The sequence below is a fragment of the Scyliorhinus torazame genome, chromosome 16, assembly GCF_047496885.1.
Source record: "Scyliorhinus torazame isolate Kashiwa2021f chromosome 16, sScyTor2.1, whole genome shotgun sequence".
Classification (NCBI taxonomy): domain Eukaryota; kingdom Metazoa; phylum Chordata; class Chondrichthyes; order Carcharhiniformes; family Scyliorhinidae; genus Scyliorhinus; species Scyliorhinus torazame.
The window spans coordinates 57,610,881-57,630,267 of record NC_092722.1 but is presented as its reverse complement, the minus strand read 5'-3'; the positions used below and the strand labels follow the sequence as shown (position 1 = coordinate 57,630,267).

The window sequence follows — 19,387 nt, the reverse complement described above, 5'->3', positions numbered from 1 at the left end:
CCGAACATGGCAGTTGAAAACCCTGCAGGTGCCGCCTAAATGTCATCTGTGGGATGCAGATGAAGGCCCGAAATTTCTGGTGTCACCCTTGTAAATGCAACCCAGTGCTTCTATATCCTTTTAACGATATGATGACTAGACTAATTCAATATAAGTATGGTGTAACTAAAAGTTCAATCAAGGTTTAGAATAACTTCCCTACTTTTCAGTTCTCTCCCTGTCAAACTAAAGCCTGATTTGACACCATTATAACCTGTTAACCTTGAAATATTTAGTGATCAATGTGTTTGTACTCTGAAATCCCTTTGCTCCTCTACCCCACCTAGATTTGTGATCTCCCTATTCATCCTACCAAAATGTACTGTCTCACAGTTGTTAAATTTCATTTGTTAATTATTTGCCCGTTATGCAGGTTTATTAATGTCCTCCTATAATTTATTGGATAAGGAAGAATAAATAAGTGGATAGGAAACAGCAACAACTTGTATTTATATTGCTACTTTTAACGTAATGAAATGTCCTTTCGCAAACATTATTAAGACGGCAAGCTACTTAAGGAGTTATTCGGTCCAATGACTAAAGTTTGGTTTAAAGCGAGGTGGAGAGGTTTAGGGAGGAGTCTAGGCATTTAAGGCACAGTCACCAACAATGGAACATTTATAATTGGGACTGCACAGTAGCCCAGAATTAGACAAGTGCAATATCTGAGTTGTCGGACTGGAGGATATTACAATGATGAGGAGGAGCAAGGCCATGGTGGAATTTGATAACCAGGATGAGAATTTTGAACTCAAGATATTGCTTGACCGGGAGCTGATGTGAGTCAACGAGCACAGGGTTGAAACAGGACTTGCTGCGAATTAAAGCATTGGCAGCAGAGTTTAAAATGTGGGACACCAGCCAGGAATGCGTTGTAATAGTCAAATCTAGAGGTTACAAACGCATAAATGAGAGTTTCAATAGCAGGTGAGCTGAGACGGGGTGAAGTCGAGCATGTTACACAGGTGAAGGTAGGCGGTCTTCATGATGGCAGGAACGCGACAATATCAAATGCATAAAGTCCCACCTTTTTTCTGTAGAAAATCTTAACGTTCACTGTATCTGTTGGAATCTACATTGTTCATTGCGACAGCAAAGCTTCTTTGTCTGAACTAAATCTGTGGTCAAGCCATGCCACAGTGAATGTCTTGATCTATAGTTAAATATTTGTCTTGCCTAAAGGCCTTTGTTCCAGCCAAACAATGACATTGCTGTTTACCTTCATGTTCTGATACGTTATTGGGCATATATCTTGTTCATTTAAGCTGCTGGTTATGGGGAAATTCATTGTATTAGTAGGATCAAATAAAATGCCTTCTCTCGTCTAATGAAGCTATATTTCGAGCCAATGATTTTCCACCCTATTGTGAGAAATCAATGTAAATCATATTTTTAAAAAGGGAGTGTAGTTTTATTTCACGGTTCCTATTTGGAAATACCCATGATCTTTCCATAGTCGCCTATATCACTGACAAGTGAGAATCATTTCTCTCACTGCTGTTGAATGGAGGTTAGGTCCCTTTCTAACTCCTGGCCTGGGTCATTAGGCTTGTACTGGAGGGAGAGAGTCAAGTTTCTTAAATGTGGAAAATCATTGGCTGTTATTCTGAATGCACGTACATCATGATCCTACCTACTGATCTATAAGGTGTTCCATTGGCTTTCTCTCTTTTCTGCTACTTTGATCGCTTCATTGTTGAAGGGAGGATTCAGACCTATCCAGGTAATATTAACGGATAAATAACTTCACCTCTCAATTAACTTTGCTAAATACTGAAACTGAGTCAGAGGGTCATATGGCAACATGAATAGAATTACCATTTTCACAATTTGTGTAAATCTTTGCAGATCATTCATATTGAATTATCTTAGAAATGTTTAAAATTGAAGTCTTTCACTTCACAGATCTACAAGCTGTTCATTGACTTTTGAAGAGCAAATTAAAATTGCCCTTTACAAACCCATTTATGTTCATTGTAAATTCGTAAAAATAGAAGTGAAAGATCAGGGCAACCATTTTAGAATTAATCATGAACTTACTTTCCTATTAACATGTGATATTTTGACTGGATGGGATGTGCCTTGGTTTGTCTTAACGTGTGAGATTACAGGAGGAGGTGATAAACTTGTTTTCCTGTTACTCGCTGATGTAACGGGGGACCCATGTTGTCATAGGGTGATGATGTTCTTGCTGGTGAAGTTCGCTGGTAGTGAACATTTTTCACCAAGTACTAAAACTCATGCACATGCCGGTTGGAGTCTTGGTGTTCCTATGGTTCTTGGGGTGAGAACCCTTTGCCATGGCTGGGGAAAATGACCTGCCCAAGGACAGTGTTACTGGCATATTCCCACGAATTAAGCTTTTTTAAAAAAATGAATACAATATGAATTGAAATTCTTGTTCACAGATTTTGTTTTTTAACGGTTGATTAGAAAGGTGAGGTGCATGGTATGTAATACATATGGTTTTGTGGATGGCTTGCATTTACACTGAAGGAGGTTTGTTGACATGCGTCATTTTGTTCTCTTTTTACAGTTTTTTCAAAGACCACCGATGCAACAAGCACGACCAAGTATACCGAATAACAATCCTTCCATGCGCCCAGGGACACAGACTGCAACGGCAGCAGTCTATCCACCCAGCCAAGCGCCCATAATAATGATGAACCCATCTGTGCCATACCCCCCAGCCCCTCAGGCTCCGTATTATATCGCTAACCCGGTAAGCGAAGAGTGACTGTCGGGCACCATCTGAACTAGAATTAATGGTAAATTATACAGCTGTCCCCTTGCAAGTTTTCAAAGTGGGATGCAAAGTACTTTTAGTCAAGCGTGTACCTTTCCCGGCTGCAGAGCTGCTGCACTTTACACTATTCTCCTAATAATTCAAAGTCCTATTTCACACTAAAATATTGAATTATCCGAACTTTTGAATTCAGCAACTTTGAATTTAAAGTAGACTTTTCGTAAGTGGAAGAGTGATGAACTTATTGTTTTGTTTTGAAAATTTATATATGGATTATTGTCCATTTGTAGAAAAAATTATATTGAACAGTGTCTGAGAATATTTGAAGCAATACAGTGAAGGTTTTTATCCCCACTTCTTCAAAATTATTCCTGTGTGTGGATAACTGCAACCCTTTTAAAAAATAGTTTTGCTTTACCCCAGTGACGCTACTTGGCTTCTCATGCCCTCATAGAATTCTTTCATGTTTATGATGCCTTGAAAATGTTTTAAAAATGATAATCCAAGGAGTAACTTTTTATTCTGCTCGCAATATTAGAACATCTTAGTGCGCAAGCATATCATGCTACAGGTGTGTCTTTATTGTTGGCCTAAATAACCCTCTTCCACCATGTTGTCCTGCATGAAAGTTGCAGTTATGATGACCTGGAATGTGACATCAGAGGTGACTTTGATTTTACTACTTTTAAACCATCTGATTTGACTATGATTGAGAAAATGCTACGGAAGCAGGTTTTCTCTTAATGTTGCGACAGTGGCAAGAAAGGATCCTTAAAGAAAGCAAAGGTGGGGTGAATATTGATGAGATTTCTGAAGTGTAAAATGTCCAGGCCTTGCATGAACTCGGGCAAATTCTTAGTCCAAGCCATTTTCTTAATTAAAATTTCAGTTTCTAAATTGTCACAAATGAATAGACAGTCATCCACACAAGATAAACTGGTAGAAGCTATCCTTTTTTTTTTTTTGAAAAGATATGTTCATATGCTGTTCCCATCTTCCCTACTGTATGGTTGTGCCAAGGGAGCTTTGTGTTCTCTATATTATTTTATATTTTATTTGTTTAAATTTAGAGTACGCAATTCTTTTTTTCCAATTAAGGGGCAGTTTTTAGCATGACCAATTAACCTACCCTGCACATCTTTTTGGGTTGTGGGGGTGAGAGACGCACACACACAGGGAGAGTGTGCAAACTCCACACAGACAGTGACCTGGGGCCGGGATCGAACCCAGGTCCTCGGTGCCATGAGGCAGCTGTTCTAGCCACTGCGCCATCCTGCTGCCCTTGTCTCCATATTACTGACAATGCTTTAGTGGGGATCAGTTAGCTCATTTGGCTAGATGTCTAGGATGTGGTGCAGAATGAAACCAACAGCATTGATTCAAACCCTGTATTGGCTGTGGTAGCTCATGGAGGCCTGACTCGATCATACAGTGCAGAAGGAGGCCATTTGGCCCATCGAATCTGCACCAACCCACTTAAGCCCTCACTTGGACCCTATCCCCGTAACCCAATAACCCCTCCTAACCTTTCTGGTCACTAAGGACAATTTATCATGGCCAATCCACTAACCTGCACGTCTTTGGACTGTGGGAGGAAACCGGAGCACCCGGAGGAAACCCACGCAGACACTGGGAGAACGTGCAGACTCCGCACAGACAGTGACCCAGCGGGGAATCGAACCTGGGACCCTGGCGCTGTGAAGCCACAGTGCTATCCACTTGTGCTGCCCCTGGGGGGCCTACTTGTCTTGTCCCACGTTTGATGTGAAGCTATATAACCAATTGTCTCTCTGTAAATGGGAGAGAGAGATGCCTTTGGCCTTTGGTGGTCTATGACTAATTACCTTATCAGTTGATTCGTGTTCTGGCAAATTTCATTTTGCATGGTTTTAGTTATTTTTGCACTGTTTTCGTGCCTTTAAGTCTCTCTCACCAATGATTTTCTAAAAATGTAACTTGTATACTGTAACTTGAATTTGAGTTAATTTACAAATGGTGCACCAAACTACAGTTGACTAAGTCATTTTTTGTTAAGTTAAAGTATTTAAGTAATTCTACAAAATTAGGGGGTGACATACATACATATTGTGGAAAAAAGAGGAGCTATATAGCTTGTATTAAATGTTCAAAAGTTTGGCTCCTGAATGCAATGTATGTTTTTCTCTGTTAGTTGGTTTAATTCCAGAATACCTACATAAAATCAATGATTATTCAGTTGATTTCTTAAGTGGCTTATGTTAAAAGCTTTTGTTTTTTGTTACAACCACCCCTATTCTATAAAGGCATATTGTATGAATTTTCACAATTTTGACACGGCGGCCATGCTATGAGTGGTCGCACATTTGGCAGCTCCTGCTCGGGGTGATTTTTTGGGTCCTTTTCCCTGGTTGCCGGGTGGATGTTTTGGAGGAATAAGGTGCAGAGGTGGTGGAGGAAAGCTATACTGCACTGGTGAGGTCAGTGGATGGACCCGTGCACCAGAAATGGGCCTAGAAGAAAGGAGCTGCAGGAGCTAGAAACTCTTGGTGCGACACAGAGGACGATGGCGGAGGGTAAAGGGTCGGCCCTACCAACCCAATAGTCGACAGAGCAGTCAACTTTCTTTACGAAAAGTTAAGCCAACAGAGGAGGGAGACTTGGGAGGACCTGGCGAAGGTGGTGGACCCACTGAGAGCAGGGATCAACCCTATGGAGCTGAGGCTGGAGACCCAGAGCCAGGCGATCCAGAAGGTGAAAGAGGCGGTGGGGGAGCACGAGGTGCAGCTTACCTCGTTAGCGACCGAAGTTGGGATGCTGAGGGAGAGTCCGAAGTGGCTCAAGGAGAAAGTGGAGGATTTGAAGAACTGCTCCCAGAGTCAGAATCTGAGGATAGTGGGGATGTCAGAGGACATCGAGGGAGCGGGTGGAGGCTCTCATATGGCCAAGATGCTGGAGAAGCTAATGGGTGAGGGGGGCCATCGTCCGGCCTTTGGAGGTTGATGGGGCGTTATTCAGGAAGGCGCAGGCGAATGAGCCGCAGAGGGTGATGGTGGGGAGGGTACACCAGTTTCTGGACAAAGAGAAGATCTTGCAGTGGGCCAGGCAGATGGGATGATGTGCCTAGGTAGGCAATGAGCTTTGGGTATATCAGGACCTGGGCGCAAACTGGCAAAGAGGAGAACTGGATTCAACGGGCTCAAGGCTGCCCTCTTTATGTAGGGGGCGAAGTTTGGGATGTTGTACCCAGCCTGCCTTTGGGTGACCCACAACAGGCGTGACTACTATTTTGGAACACTGGAGGAGGCAATAGAGTTCTTGAGAGGCAATGACAGGAGAGGGAGGATGTTGAACTTTGGAGGGAATGTGAGGTGGTGTTGGTTCTCCCTGTCTCTCTTTTGTTTTATTGTGCTGGGTTCTTTTGTCTTGCATGATGGCCAGGGGAGAACTTTTCTTTTCTTAGTGGCTGTTGAGCTCTTTCTTTGGTGGGAGGCTGGAGGATGGTGAAGGGTGAGTGCACCTTTTTTTCTCCCCTTTATGATATTGTGGTTTGCATCATGATGGAGTGCGAGCGGGCCAGGGGCTGGCCCAAGAAGGGACAGGGGAGGGGAGCGGGAAGTTCGCTCGTCCAGGCTGGGAATGTGAGGGGCTGAATGGGCCAGTCAAAGGGTTGCGCGTATTTGCAAAGGCTGACATTTCTACAGGAAAGCATTTGAAGATTGGGGGCCAGATTAGGCTAAGGAAAGGGTGGGTTCGGCAGGTTTTTCATTCGGAGTTGGATTTGAAGACCGAGAGTGGCAGCACTAATAAATAAGCGGGTAGCGTTTGAGGTGGGGAAAATAGTGCCAGATCCGGGGGGCAAGGTTTGTGATGGTGAGTGGGAAATTGGAGGGGATGCCAGAGATCTCGGTGAATGTTGATGCCCCAAATTGGGGTGATGTCGAATTTATGAGGCGGGTATTGGGGAAGATCCTGGAACTGGACACTCACCGGTTGATTATTTGGGGTGGGGAGCTATAATACGGTCATCGAGCCTAGATTGGACCGGTCGGGAGGGTGTCTGTAGTGGTGAAAGAGCTCAAGAGGTTCATGGAACGCATGGCAGTGGAGGGTCCCGCGAAGGCTAGAGAGGCCCCGGGCGAAGGAAGTTTTGAACTTCTCCCATGTCTGATAATTACTTTGTGGTGGATAAGACTCTTGTGACAGGGTAGTCGACTCTGAATACTCGTCACTTATGGTTTCCGACCATGCGCCACACTGGGTGGACTTGCGAGTGGATGGGGTGTTTTTGGGGGGGGGGCAAGCATTTGCACTGGAGATTAGACGTGGGATTGTTAGCAGACGAGGAGATGTGAAAGTGGGTGAGAGATGCCATTCGTGGTGTGTGGAGCTGAATGACCCCCTGGGGAGGGAGCGAGATATCGGCTACCATGCTATGGGAGGCCCTTAAGGCAGTGGTCAGGGTAAACACCAATGTGCGGCGGCTCTTAAACGTGATAATGATGCCATCGGAGGAGGGGGAGGCGGAGATAGTGGCAGCTATGGACGTGGAGAAGGCCTTTGACCGAGTAGAGTGGGAGTACCTCTGGGAGGTGCTGCGTAGGTTTGGGTTCGGGGTAGGGTTTATCAATTGGGTTAAGCTCCTTTACAGAGCCCCGATGGCGAGTGTAGTGACGAACCGGCGGAGGTCGGAGTACTTTCGACTGTACCGAGGGACGAGGCAGGGGTTCCCCCTGTCCCCCCTGTTGTTCGCATTGGCGATCGAACCATTGGCCATGTCATTGATGGAGTCTAAGAAATGGAGGGGGGGGGGGGGGGGGGGTGGTCCGAGGGGGAGAAGAGCATCGGGTGTCGCTATATGCGGATGACCTGTTGCTGTACGTGGCGGATCCAATGGAGGGGATGGTGGAGGTCATGCAGACTCGTAGGGAGTTTGGTTTTTTTCGGGCTATAAGCTCAATGTAGGGAAGAGTGAGCTCTTTGTATTACAGGCGGGGGACCAAGAAAGAGGGATAGGGGACCTACCGCTGAGGAGGGCGGAGGGGAGCTTTCGGTATCTGGGGATCCAGATAGCCAGGAGTTGGGGGACCCTACATAAACTGAATCTGACGAGTTTGGTGGAGCAAATAGAGGAGGATTTCAAAAGATGGGACATGTTACCGCTCTCGCTGACGGGTAGAGTGCAGTCGGTTAAAATGGTGGTCCTTCCAAGGTTTCTGTTTGTGTTTCAGTGCCTTCCCATCGTGATCACTAAGGCCTTTTTTAAGCGAGTAGGCAGGAGTATTATGGGGTTTGTGTGGGTGAATAAGACCCCGAGAGTAAGGAGAGGGTTCCTGGAACGCAGTAGGGACCGAGGAGGGTTGGCGCTGCCAAACCTGGGAGCTACTACTGGGCAGCAAATGTGGCGATGATCCGCAAGTGGGTTATGGAGGGAGATGGGGCGGCATGGAAGAGGATGGAGATGGCGTCCTGTAAAGGAACGAGCCTGGGGGCATTGGTGACGGCACCACTGCCGCTCTCGCCGACAAAGTATACCACGAGCCCGGTGGTGGCGGCAACGCTAAGGATCTGGGACCAGTGGAGACGGCACCGGGGTGCAATGGGAGCATCGGTGTGGTCCCCGATCAGGGGTAACCACCGGTTTGTCCCGGGGAAGATAGACGGGGGGTTCCAGAGCTGGCATCGGGCGGGGATTGGAAGAATGGGGGACCTGTTCATCGACGGGACGTTTGCGAGCCTAGGGGCACTGGAGGAGAAGTTCGAGTTACCCCTGGGAAATGCCTTTAGATATATGCAGGTGAGGGCTTTTGTGAGGCGACAGGTGAGGGAATTCCCGTTGCACCCGGCACAAGAAGTTCAAGATAGGGTGATCTCGGGTGTATGGGTCGGGGAGGGCAAGGTGTCGGAAATACACCAGGAGTTGAAAGAAGAGGGGGAAGCGCTGGTAGAAGAGTTGAAGGGTAAATGGGAGGAGGAGCTGGGGGAGGAGATCGAGGAAGGTCTGTGGGCTGATGCCCTAGGTAGGGTTAATTCCTCCTCCTCGTGTGCCAGGCTCAGCCTGATACAATTTAAGGTGGTCCACAGAGTGCACTTGACGGGGGCGAGGTTGAGTAGGTTCTTTGGGGTAGAGGACAGATGTGGAAGGTGCTCAGGGAGCCCGGCAAACCATGTCCATATGTTTTGGTCATGCCCGGCACTGGAGGGGTTCTGGAGAGGTGTGGCGGGAGCAATATCTCAGGTGGTGAAAGTCCAGGTCAAGCCAAGCTGGGGGCTAGCAATATTTGGAGTAGTGGACGAACCGGGAGTGCAGGAGGCGAAAGAGGCTGGCATTCTGGCCTTTGCATCCCTAGTAGCCCGGCGAAGGATCTTGCTAATGTGGAAGGAGGCGAAGCCCCCCAGCCTGGAGGCCTGGATAAATGATATGGCTGGGTTCATAAAGTTGGAGAGGATTAAGTTTGCCTTGAGAGGGTCTGCGCAGGGGTTCTACAGGCGGTGGCAACCGCTCCTAGACTATCTCGCTGAGCGTTAGAGGAAGGTCGGTCAGCAGCAGCAGCAACCTGGGGGGGGGGGGGGGGGGGGGACTGCCTGGGAGGGTGGGGGGGGGACTGCCTGGGAGGGTGGATGAGCAAGAGATAACATGAAGGGTTGGGGAAACTGGCACGTACGGGTGAGGGCCAGTGTACAAAGCTGTGTAAATATATCATTTTGCCATGTATATATCTTGCTCTGCGCGATTTCTCGTTTTTTTTTGTTACTGGGGGTGGGGGGGGGATTACTGTTTGTAAGGGAGAAAAATTCTGTTAAAAACTTTAATAAATATATTTTTTTTTTAAAAAGGCAGTGGTCAGGGGGAGCTGATATCTATTTGGGCACACAGACAGGATGGAGTGGGCAGAAATGGCAAGCTGGTGGAGGATATCCTGTGGGTAGATCGATATTCGGAGGCCCTAGAGGCAGGCTTGTTGAAGGAACGGCAGAAGCTCCAGATGGCATTTAGGTTGGTGTACATGGGAAGGCAGTGGTGCAGTTGCAGAGGGCCGGGGGGGGGGGGGGGGCAATGTATGAGTATGGGGAGAAGGTGAGTAGGATGTTGGCTCACCAACTTTGAAAACAGAAGGTGGCATGGGAGATCAGAAAGGTGAAGGATGGGTGGGGATGGATAGTCCTAGACCTTGTGAGGTCAATGGAGCTTTTGAGGAATTTTATAGGAGGCTATATGAATCAGAGCCCCCGGTGGAAGGAGAGGGATTGCCTAATTTTTTGGATGGGCTGGAATCCCCCAAAGTGGAAGAGGCTTTAGTAGGGGGGTTGGGGGCACCCATTTGACTGGTGGAGATGCTGGAGGGTATGGGGGGGTGATGCAGGCAGGGAAGGCCCCGGGTCCAGATGGGTTCCTGATGGAAATTTATTAGAAGTTTTCAGGGGACCTGGGGCCCCTGCTAGTAAGGGCATATATTGAGGGGAGGGCGAACGGGGAGCTTCCCCCTATGCTATCGGACGCCTCAATATCTTTGATTCTGAAGAAGGATAAGAACGCTGCTGAATGTGGACCCCAAACTGCTGGCAAATATCCTTGACATCAAGGATTGAGTACCGGGGTGATAGGGGAGGATCAGACGGGATTTGTAAAGGGGAGGCATTTGTCGGTCACTTATTAAATGTGATTATGATGCCCCCGGTGGCACAAGAGGTGGAGGTAACAGTCGCTATGGATGCAGAGGAGGCCTTGATCAGGTAGAGTGGGAATATTTGTGGGAAGTTCTGGGACGGTTCGAGTTTGGGCAGGGATTTGTGGATTGGGTCCGGTTGCTGTATAGGGCGCCAGTAGCAAGTGTAAGGTCGAATTGGGTGAGCTTGGGGTATTTTGGATTACATTGTGGGACAAGGTAGGGATGCCCACTCTCCCTGTTGCTTTTTGCCCTGGCGTTCGAGCCACTGGCAATGGCGCTTAGAGCGTCAAGGAGTTGGAAAGGGATTGTGCACCGGGGAGGGGTGCATAAAGTTTTGTTATATGCGGACGACATACTACTTTACATTTCGGACCCGTGGTGGCATTAGGGGGATTATGAGCACCGTGGAGGAGTTCGGTTTGTTTTCCCGGTATAAATTAAACACTGGGAAGAGTGAGGTTTTTCTGATTCAAGCAATGGGACAGGATGGGAGGCTGGGTGAGCTGCCGTTTAAAGTGTTGTGGACGAACTTTAGATACATGAGCATTCAGGTGGCGCGGGGATGGGAACATTTACACAAACTGAACCTGGTGCGGCTGGTTGAGCAGATGAAGGCGGATTGTAAGAGGTTGTCGCTTGCGGGGTTGGTGCAAACCGGAAAAATGATGGTGCTCCCGAGGTTCGTATTAGTTTTTCAGAACCTCTCAATTTTTATCCCAATGGCCTTTTTTAGGAAAGTTAACGCACTGATTTTGGGGTTTGTTTGGGTGGGGAACCCCCCCCCCGGGGTAAAGAAGGTGCTGCTAGAGCGGAGGGCTGGCCTTGCTAAATTTAATGAACTACTACTGGCCAGCAAATATAGCCGTGGTTAGGTAGTGGGGGAGAGTTTGATGTGGGAGCAAATGGAGACAGCTTCTTGTAAGGGCACTAGCCTAGGGGCACTGTTGTCTTCGCCTCTGCAGTTCTCGCTGGCCAGGTACTCCACGCGCCCGTTTGTGGTGGTGGCTGCCCGGAGAGGGGGGCTGGATGCAGGGTTCCAGGGTGGCAGCGAGTGGGGATGGAACGGTTTGGGGACCTATTTGTGGGGGGCAGCTTTTCGAGCTTAAAGGAACTGGAAGAGGAGGAAGCTGTCCAGCGGGAATGGGTTCCCGTACTTGCAGGAAGGAGGTGCCGTCCTTTCCCGACCAGCTGCCCCTGGGCTGCTGGACAAAGTGGAAGGAACTGATGGACTGGGAGGGTGCCCTAATAGGGGACATTAAGTGGAAGTTGGAAGAAGAGTTTGGGGAGGGGGGGAGATGGAGGCTGGGCTATGGGGAGGAGGCTCTGAGGAGAGTGAATGCATCCTCATTGTGCGCTAGGCTTGGCCTCATTCAATTTAAAGTAGCCCATAGGGCGCATATGACGGTGGCCGGAATGAGCAGGTTCTTTGAGGGAGTAGAGGATAGGTGTGGACGGTGCGTGCGGGGGCCCGCGAAACATGTCCACATGTTTTGGGCTTGTCCGAAACTGGAGGAATTCTGGCAGGTGTTTGCTGACATTATGTCTGAGGTATTGAGGATGAAGGTTGTCCCGAATACCCAAGTGGCAATTTTCGGAGTATCGGAAGACCCGAAAGTCCAGGGGGCGAGAGAGGCAAACGTCTTGGCCTTTGACTCCCTGGTAGCCCGAAGACAGATCTTGTTGGATGGAGGGGGAGGCAGGGCGGGTGGAGGGGAATGGCAGAGAGGGGGTGTGGTGGGGAGTTGGCTATGTGATTTCCTGTTTGTTCCCTTTTTCTTGGATTTGGATTGTGTTTTATGTATATATTTATAAATGCCTTAATAAAAATATTTTTTTTAAAAAGAGAATTTTCACAATTTTATAATCTGTCAATAGGCAATTGAGGTTTGTTCTGCTGGTAAGTGAGTCTTTTCACTCTCCCCATTTATGAAATCATCCTTGGTTTTGAGGTAAGCTACACAATGGAACCTGAGAAATGGCAACTGGGTACAAATCAATAGTGAAAGAGCTGGAGTTGTGTTCTTGAATCTGTTAACATCTGAAATGTATACTTTGTCATATTGCTGAAAGGCAATACATGTTTCCGAAGCTTTTCAACTTGCACACGTCGGGATAAACACCAGAATTCCAAATTTCACACAAACACAATTTATGCAACAGGAGAAATGATTGCTGATTTGTTGACCAGTCAAATCTGCTTACCGAAGGCATTGCCATGGAGAAAACAATGAGGAACTGGAGGCTCCCGAGTAATTCAAAAAGGCGCAAGGCTTAAACCTATTGTTCTCTGTTTGCAGAGAACAGATCCCTGCATATGTATACATGTCACTTTTAGTGAACATACATGAGCTATGTTACGAGCTTGATTAGTTATCTTAAGTTGGTGATTAGTGTAGCTATTTGCATACTTTGGATTGTTCAAGTGCTGCCCAATTGCGGAATCCTACCTTACAGTGGACATATTTGTTTTGGATTTTGAGAGTGTGGGCTGGTTGAGTGCGGTCTGTACTCCGTGTATTAGAACATAAGAACTAGGAGCAGGAGTAGGCCATATGGCCCCTCGAGCCTGCTACGCCATTCAATGAGATCATGGCTGATCTTTTGTGGACTCGGCTCCACTTTCCGGCCCGAACATCATAACCTTTAATCCCTTTATTCTTCAAAAAACTATCTATCTTTATCTTAAAAACATTTAATGAAGGAGCCTCAACTGCTTCACTGGGCAAGCAATTCCATAGATTCACAACCCTTTGGGTGAAGAAGTTCCTCCTAAACTCAGTCCTAAATCTACTTACCCTTATTTTGAGGCTATGCCCCCTAGTTCTGTTTTCACCCGTCAGTAGGAACAATCGTAAGCGGCTTGATTCGCTCAGTCAATCGTTGGGATGTGCAGCCTGTGCCTGGCATAACACTAGCACTAAAATTCATACACGAGGTTGCTCAACTATGTAGTAGGCCAAATGTATATTTTGGACTGAGGGTAGCATCCTGTTTGTGGAAAATAGCACTCCATAGCCACTACAGAGTAGCAGCATGATTTTGATATACCTGGCGCCTCCAGGGTAATTTGAGGTAGATCAGGTACTTTTCAGGTCTGAGAGTGGTAGCCTTAGGCTCATTTGCAAGTTTGTGCGATAAAAATGATCAAATCAGAATAGTCTTTGTCTCAGGATAGCTTTGATGTGCTCTATTTCTGCATCAAGCTGGCAAGGTGAGCAGTTCTATGATTGCTGATATGGAAAGTCGTACAGCATGTAGAGCTACACAAATCCCAATATATATTTTTCAAAATTAATTCATGGGATGTGGGCATCACTGGCTGGGTCAGCATTCATTGCCCTTCCCTACAAGTAGTGTTGGTACACCCCCATAGTACTGTGAGGGAGGGAGTTCCATGATTTGGGGTGAACATTGGAGAAGGAATGGTCCTACATTTCCAGGTCAAGATGGTGAATGGCTTGGAAGGGGGAACTTCCAGGTGGTGGTATTCCTGCTGCCCTTGTCCTTCTAGAATCTTGATGGTCGTGGATTTGAATGGTTCTGTCTAAGGAGCCTTGGTAAGTTCCTGCAGTGCATCTTGTAGATGCTACACACTGCTGCCATTGTGCATCGGTGGTAGAGGAATGAATTTCTGGATGAGGTGCCAATCAAGCGGGCAGCTTTGCCCTGATTGGAGCCAAGCTTCTTGAGTGTTGTTGGAGATGCACTCATCCAGTTATGTAGAGAGTGCTCCATCACACTCCTGACTTGTTCCTTGTAGATTGGGGAGTCGAGGTGGCACAATTCCTGACCTCTGACCTGCTCTTGTAGCCACAATATTTATGTGGCTAGTTTAGTTTCCGGTCAATCGTTAACTGCGAGATGCTGATAGTCGGGGATTCAGCGATGATAATGCCATTGTAATGAGGGATTCAACAATGGTAATGCCATTGAATATCATGGGGCGATGGTTGACCCTCTTATTGGAGATGGTTATTTCCTGGCACTTGTGACATGATGGTAGTAAAGAACCCACCCATTAATGGATTTCTTAACTAGCACTTGTGAAAGGAACCATGTTTGATTCTTACATCTCAAAAGTGAATTTGAGTGCAGGATGGTGTGTATTAAATTTTATAAGCAAATCCTTGCGCACGGTTGCAGATTCAAAGATTGAAAACCTATCTATATATTGGAAATATGCACAGTGTAGAAGTTTAAGACTCAATGTCCACTGTTAGATGCGCTTCGGTGATTGGGCAGCACTCACCGAAGAGTCCTGAGCATGCGAATAGCTGTACGAACAGCCAGTTTAAGAACGTAACATAGCTCATTTACGCTTGCTGGAAGCAACGTACATTCGTACACAGACCCGTTCTCTGCAAACAAAAGGAATATGTTCATGCCATGCGACTTTCTTGAATTACTCGGAAGTTTGGGGAGTTTATAGTTCCCCATTCCTTTCTGCATGGCAGCACCTCAGCCAATCAGAGTTCACATGCCAACCAGTTAACAATTTTTTCTCCTGATATACATTGTTGTGCTCGTTTGAAATTTGGCATTCTTGTGTTCAGTTGCCTTGAGTGCAAGGCAATAAACTTTTTGCCGTGCCTCTCTTTTCAGCACTCTTTAAGTTGTGTGTCACCAAGCGACTGCTTAGATACTCTGTCTTTAGTTCAAGGTTTTTATATTATGCCATTGTGGATGAGTGAACTTTGATTTCAATATAGTATTGTGTTTTTTGCTTGTGTGACAGTTCCGCCCCAGTGCAACTCCGTATATGGGGCCTCCCCAGCAGTATTCTGTCCAGCCACCTCCTGGTCCATTCTTCTCTGGACCGGGTCCTGGTGACTTCACTACATACGGTAAGTGTCAAGTCACTAACAGTGCTTGCTTTTATCTTCTAAATAACAGCGAATGTTCTGCTTTTATTTCTAGCTCATTTGATTATTGCTTTTAAACATATTTTACATTTAACTGTAACCATGTTATTGATTAAAGTGTGTTGTGAAATCAACTTGAATAAATTTATCTCAAAAATGCTTAATTTTTAACTCTGCATTCCAAACTTTATATTGAAAATGTGAAGATTGGGAGCAAGACTGATTGTTGTTCTGTCTTTGTAAAATTAAAATGGATTGCCCATTTTCCTTGATGTGGACTATAGTTTTTCCACTTTTTGAATTGGAATTTTATTTATTCATTTCTGTTGAGGCCACGTTTCTTGCCATCCGTTGTTAATCTAAGAGTATTGGTTTCTTTCTGCAATCATTTTACACATGGCCATTTCAAGAGGGCTTTAAATGTCAACCAGGTCACCGAAGACTGGAATCACATGTCCAGCAGCTGTCATGCAGCAGTGGACCAGTTAAATTTTTACAGAAATTCAGCAGTCTTCATGGATCATTTTTTCCTCTGGTGCGAGCCCACAAATGACCAGATTTATTGAAGCTTGTTTCATATTATTATTATTATTATTATTTGCCATAGTGAAATTTGAATTCAAACTTCATTGCGAGCCTGTAGCAAATACTTTTGAGTTTTACCACTGTGGTTAAGTACTTGTGTCTGTCACTGGTGAGAGCACCAAGAGTATTGCACAAGCAGCATATTCATACATCATTAAAGTATATTGTTTCCAGTGCTATGTTTTCCTATGAGTTTTGGAAAATTCCTCTTTTAGATTACTTTTGCAGTCAGCATTACTTTGAGAGGCCTGGAGAGCATATGCACTTTTTTTTTGTGCAATTTACAGGACTATCCTGCAGACTTTCAAAAATGGTGTTGCCACACTTAATGACCGTTTTAATCAAGATCTGCTGTAATTTGTGCACAGGATTTGTAATTGAACACAACTGTCTTCTGATAATTTATGCAGTTTCTGCAGAATATTGCAAAAGCTACTCTGCTATTTGTCATTGTTCAGTAAACATAATGTTTGACATCTGCTCTTGCTATATTACTGCCAGCTAAAATATTCTAATTTCACAAGCAAATAAAGTTGCACAGTGATACATAACAAAGCAAAATCACTTGAATGTCTCATTGCTGCTTGTGAGTTACGTGGCTTGCTCTTGTTTGATTATTTAATTTTCAGTAAACCACAATCTGTTGTGGTTCTCCAGCAGCACATTCAGTGAGCACAGTGGAGAATAATGGATTCCTGTAAAGATAGGCAAGCAATCCAATCATATAGGCAGGTGTTCTCATTCAAGCAATTTTAATCTTGAATTATGCCAAGGTATTTAGTCTTTTTTTGTAATAACCTATATTATGAATTTCACAGGTTAATTTTACTCGAGTTTTTACTGGGATCTGTGCTTATACCAATGCCCAGTGCACCCCAGGTGTGATATACATGGTACAAGATTGCTTGTGGCCTAATCACTGCAAGCTACTGAGATGATTAGTAGGAAATCAGTTCACAAAAATGCTCTAGAAAGGGGTAATTAATACCCTTGTGACTTTCAAATTAAAATACCAGAAAGTGTCAGATGTCAGGTGAAAGATTTGAACTGCTACTAAGACCGCTGAAGTCAAAAATTAGATTAGTGTTCACATCATTCCCATTTGTTAGAAAGTACATATACCATTTATTTCACCAGAACCAAATAAATAGTCCAGTTTCAGTGCCCTGTCAATGCCCTTGTACATCTAAACTGAAATGATTTTTCATGTAGAACAGTGTATGCCTTTGTTTTTATTATTTGAATTTGATTTTGAAGCATATTTGGTTGATTTTCTAACATGCCCCAAGCTGAGGTGAGCAACCTGAAAGTGATAGAAGCCTTTGGGCCCACACTCTGATGTTTATTACCATTTGGATAGAGAATTGTTCCAAGATCTTATGATCCTTAAACCAATAGCAGGTCCAGGAAAATTCCTGTCTCCCAGGGATTGTGCTGGAATGCTGGGAAAGAAACAAATTTCACTAATAAAACAATCAATTTGAGAATGTCAGATTTGCATTTGATGCATTTAATTTTAATTAAGCATTATTTCTGCTTACCCTGTCATGCTCTTCCCGCATTTCTGACCAGCTATTTTCCCTCTTATTTAATCTAATTTATCTATCTTTGCTATTTTTTTTACTTTAAAACTTTGAAATCTTTTCCTCAATCTTCAAAGGGTGAAATATATATTGAAGGAAATGGTTTTGTTTAATTCAGTCGAAAATACTGAATAAAAATGAAGATTGATACAATGTCTGACGCAGGGCAGAAGTGAAACGGAACATGCTGGTGTTGTGAAATCTAGTTAGCAGCCATGGATGAATTTGTATTCCTTCCCACTCTAATTCATTAAACCATCAGTTCAAAGCTTACACAAGTTTTGGTTGTGCATTTTTGCTAGTTAACTATAAGACTGTCTTGCATTCCGCAATTGGATAAAATACTGGAATTCTACGTCTGCAACTTAGAAGGGTAGTATGGTGGGCTCATTGGGCCAGGGACCTGGGTTTAATTCGTCCTTGAGTGACTGTGTGGCTCTTGCATGTTCTCCCCGTTTCTGCATGGGTTTCCTCCGGGTGCCCTGATTTCCTCCCATAGTCCAATGATGTGCTAGTTTGGTGGATTGGCCATGCAAAATTTCACCTTAGTGTCCAAAGATGTGCAGGTTAGGTGGGGTTACGGGAATAGGATGGGGAAGTGAACCTAAGTAGGGTGTTCTTTCAGAGAGTTGGTGCAGACTCAATGGGCCGAATGGCCTCCTGCACTGTAGGAATTCTATGGTTATAAGTATGACCTGAAATGTAGCCACTTTCTTGTGAGAAACCTCCAAACTGGTCAGGTTGGTATCTCAGTTGAGACGCATTTAATCATATCATCCCAGGAAAGCAGGTTTCTAATGCAGGCTAGTGACTGCTTTACCACTGTCCTGTATTTACTGTTCATGGAAAATATCCTCACCATTAAGATGAAGTTGGCAACCCATTGCCAGCCCATTGGGATCAAAGAAATATGGTTCTCTGATGCATTTGGATGTGACAGCAATAGTGTATTAGGAAAACTGCAGGTCTGCATCCATCTGACAACTAAGGAGCTTGGCTTCATTTTCTTTCATTACTTTTCATGCACAACTGTGCAGAATGTTGGAGACAGAATGATTGCCAGATAGTGATGTAAAGTTATATAGCCTATGATCTTCCACTTGGAAAATTAGTAGGTAATTCCTTGCAGTGAAGTAAACAGAATGGCCAAAATTGTCCAATGGTACTCTTGTCTTACTCCTTGTCCATGGCAGAGACCCAAGTATATTGGAAAAAAAAGACCAAGGCCTTGATTTCAACCAAATATTTGAGATCTGCATTGTAACTAGTCCAGAACAAGAAAGTATATTTCTCATAACCATACCGGATGGGAGAAGTATAAGTTAGTTATTGCTGCCTTTTACGAATCGTCTAGAGGCTCAGAAAAAATTGAAAGAATGCTTAGAATAATAATGATCACTGTTAATGTCCATTGCTAAACTTTTGTAATCCTGTTTTAATTTTGGTCTTCTGTTATGCAAGTGATGCTATTATTCCCATAATTGCAAACCCAGTGGCAGTGAGACCTGTCGTAGACACCTGATACACTTATTATGTGGTCATAATGTTATACCATCCACTTATTCCGAATCAACCAGCCTCTTTGATATCTTATATTTGTTCCTTGTTTGTAACCTTCTGTTCACCGTCTGTCCTTGCCTCCCAACGGACCGGACCCAGGTTCGCTGGATTCTGCACCGAGGACAGATAGGTGGATATGTGCTTCGAACCCAGACAGTGCCAGTACCATTGGTGAAAACTCAAACTAAGACAGCAGAAGGAAGATAATTATCTGATCTTTGTTTATGTTTCAGACAAATACTCGATCAATATTTTTTTTAAAAAATGCTATTCTTAAAAAAAAAAAGAGTCACCCAATAGTTGCTGGAATCATCACTGCCACTCTTGCCACATTTCCAAGGCCAGGTGCTGAAATGTGATCTTTCT

At 44.9% G+C, this 19,387-nt stretch overlaps 1 protein-coding gene across 24 annotated transcripts in view; it reads left to right on the top strand.

Annotated features, from left to right (window-relative positions):
- Positions 1-19,387, top strand: part of eif4g3b (eukaryotic translation initiation factor 4 gamma, 3b) — a 480,107-nt gene that overhangs the window by 229,786 nt on the left and 230,934 nt on the right. For 18 of the 24 annotated variants that reach the window (XM_072478532.1, XM_072478528.1, XM_072478521.1 and 15 more), the window contains 3 exons: positions 1,742-1,762; positions 2,576-2,761; positions 15,167-15,275. In XM_072478532.1, coding sequence (XP_072334633.1) covers positions 1,742-1,762; positions 2,576-2,761; positions 15,167-15,275 — 316 coding nt within the window. The remainder of the gene's footprint in view (positions 1-1,741; positions 1,763-2,575; positions 2,762-15,166; positions 15,276-19,387) is intronic. The other 6 variants (XM_072478533.1, XM_072478530.1, XM_072478524.1 and 3 more) reach the window with 1 other exon arrangement.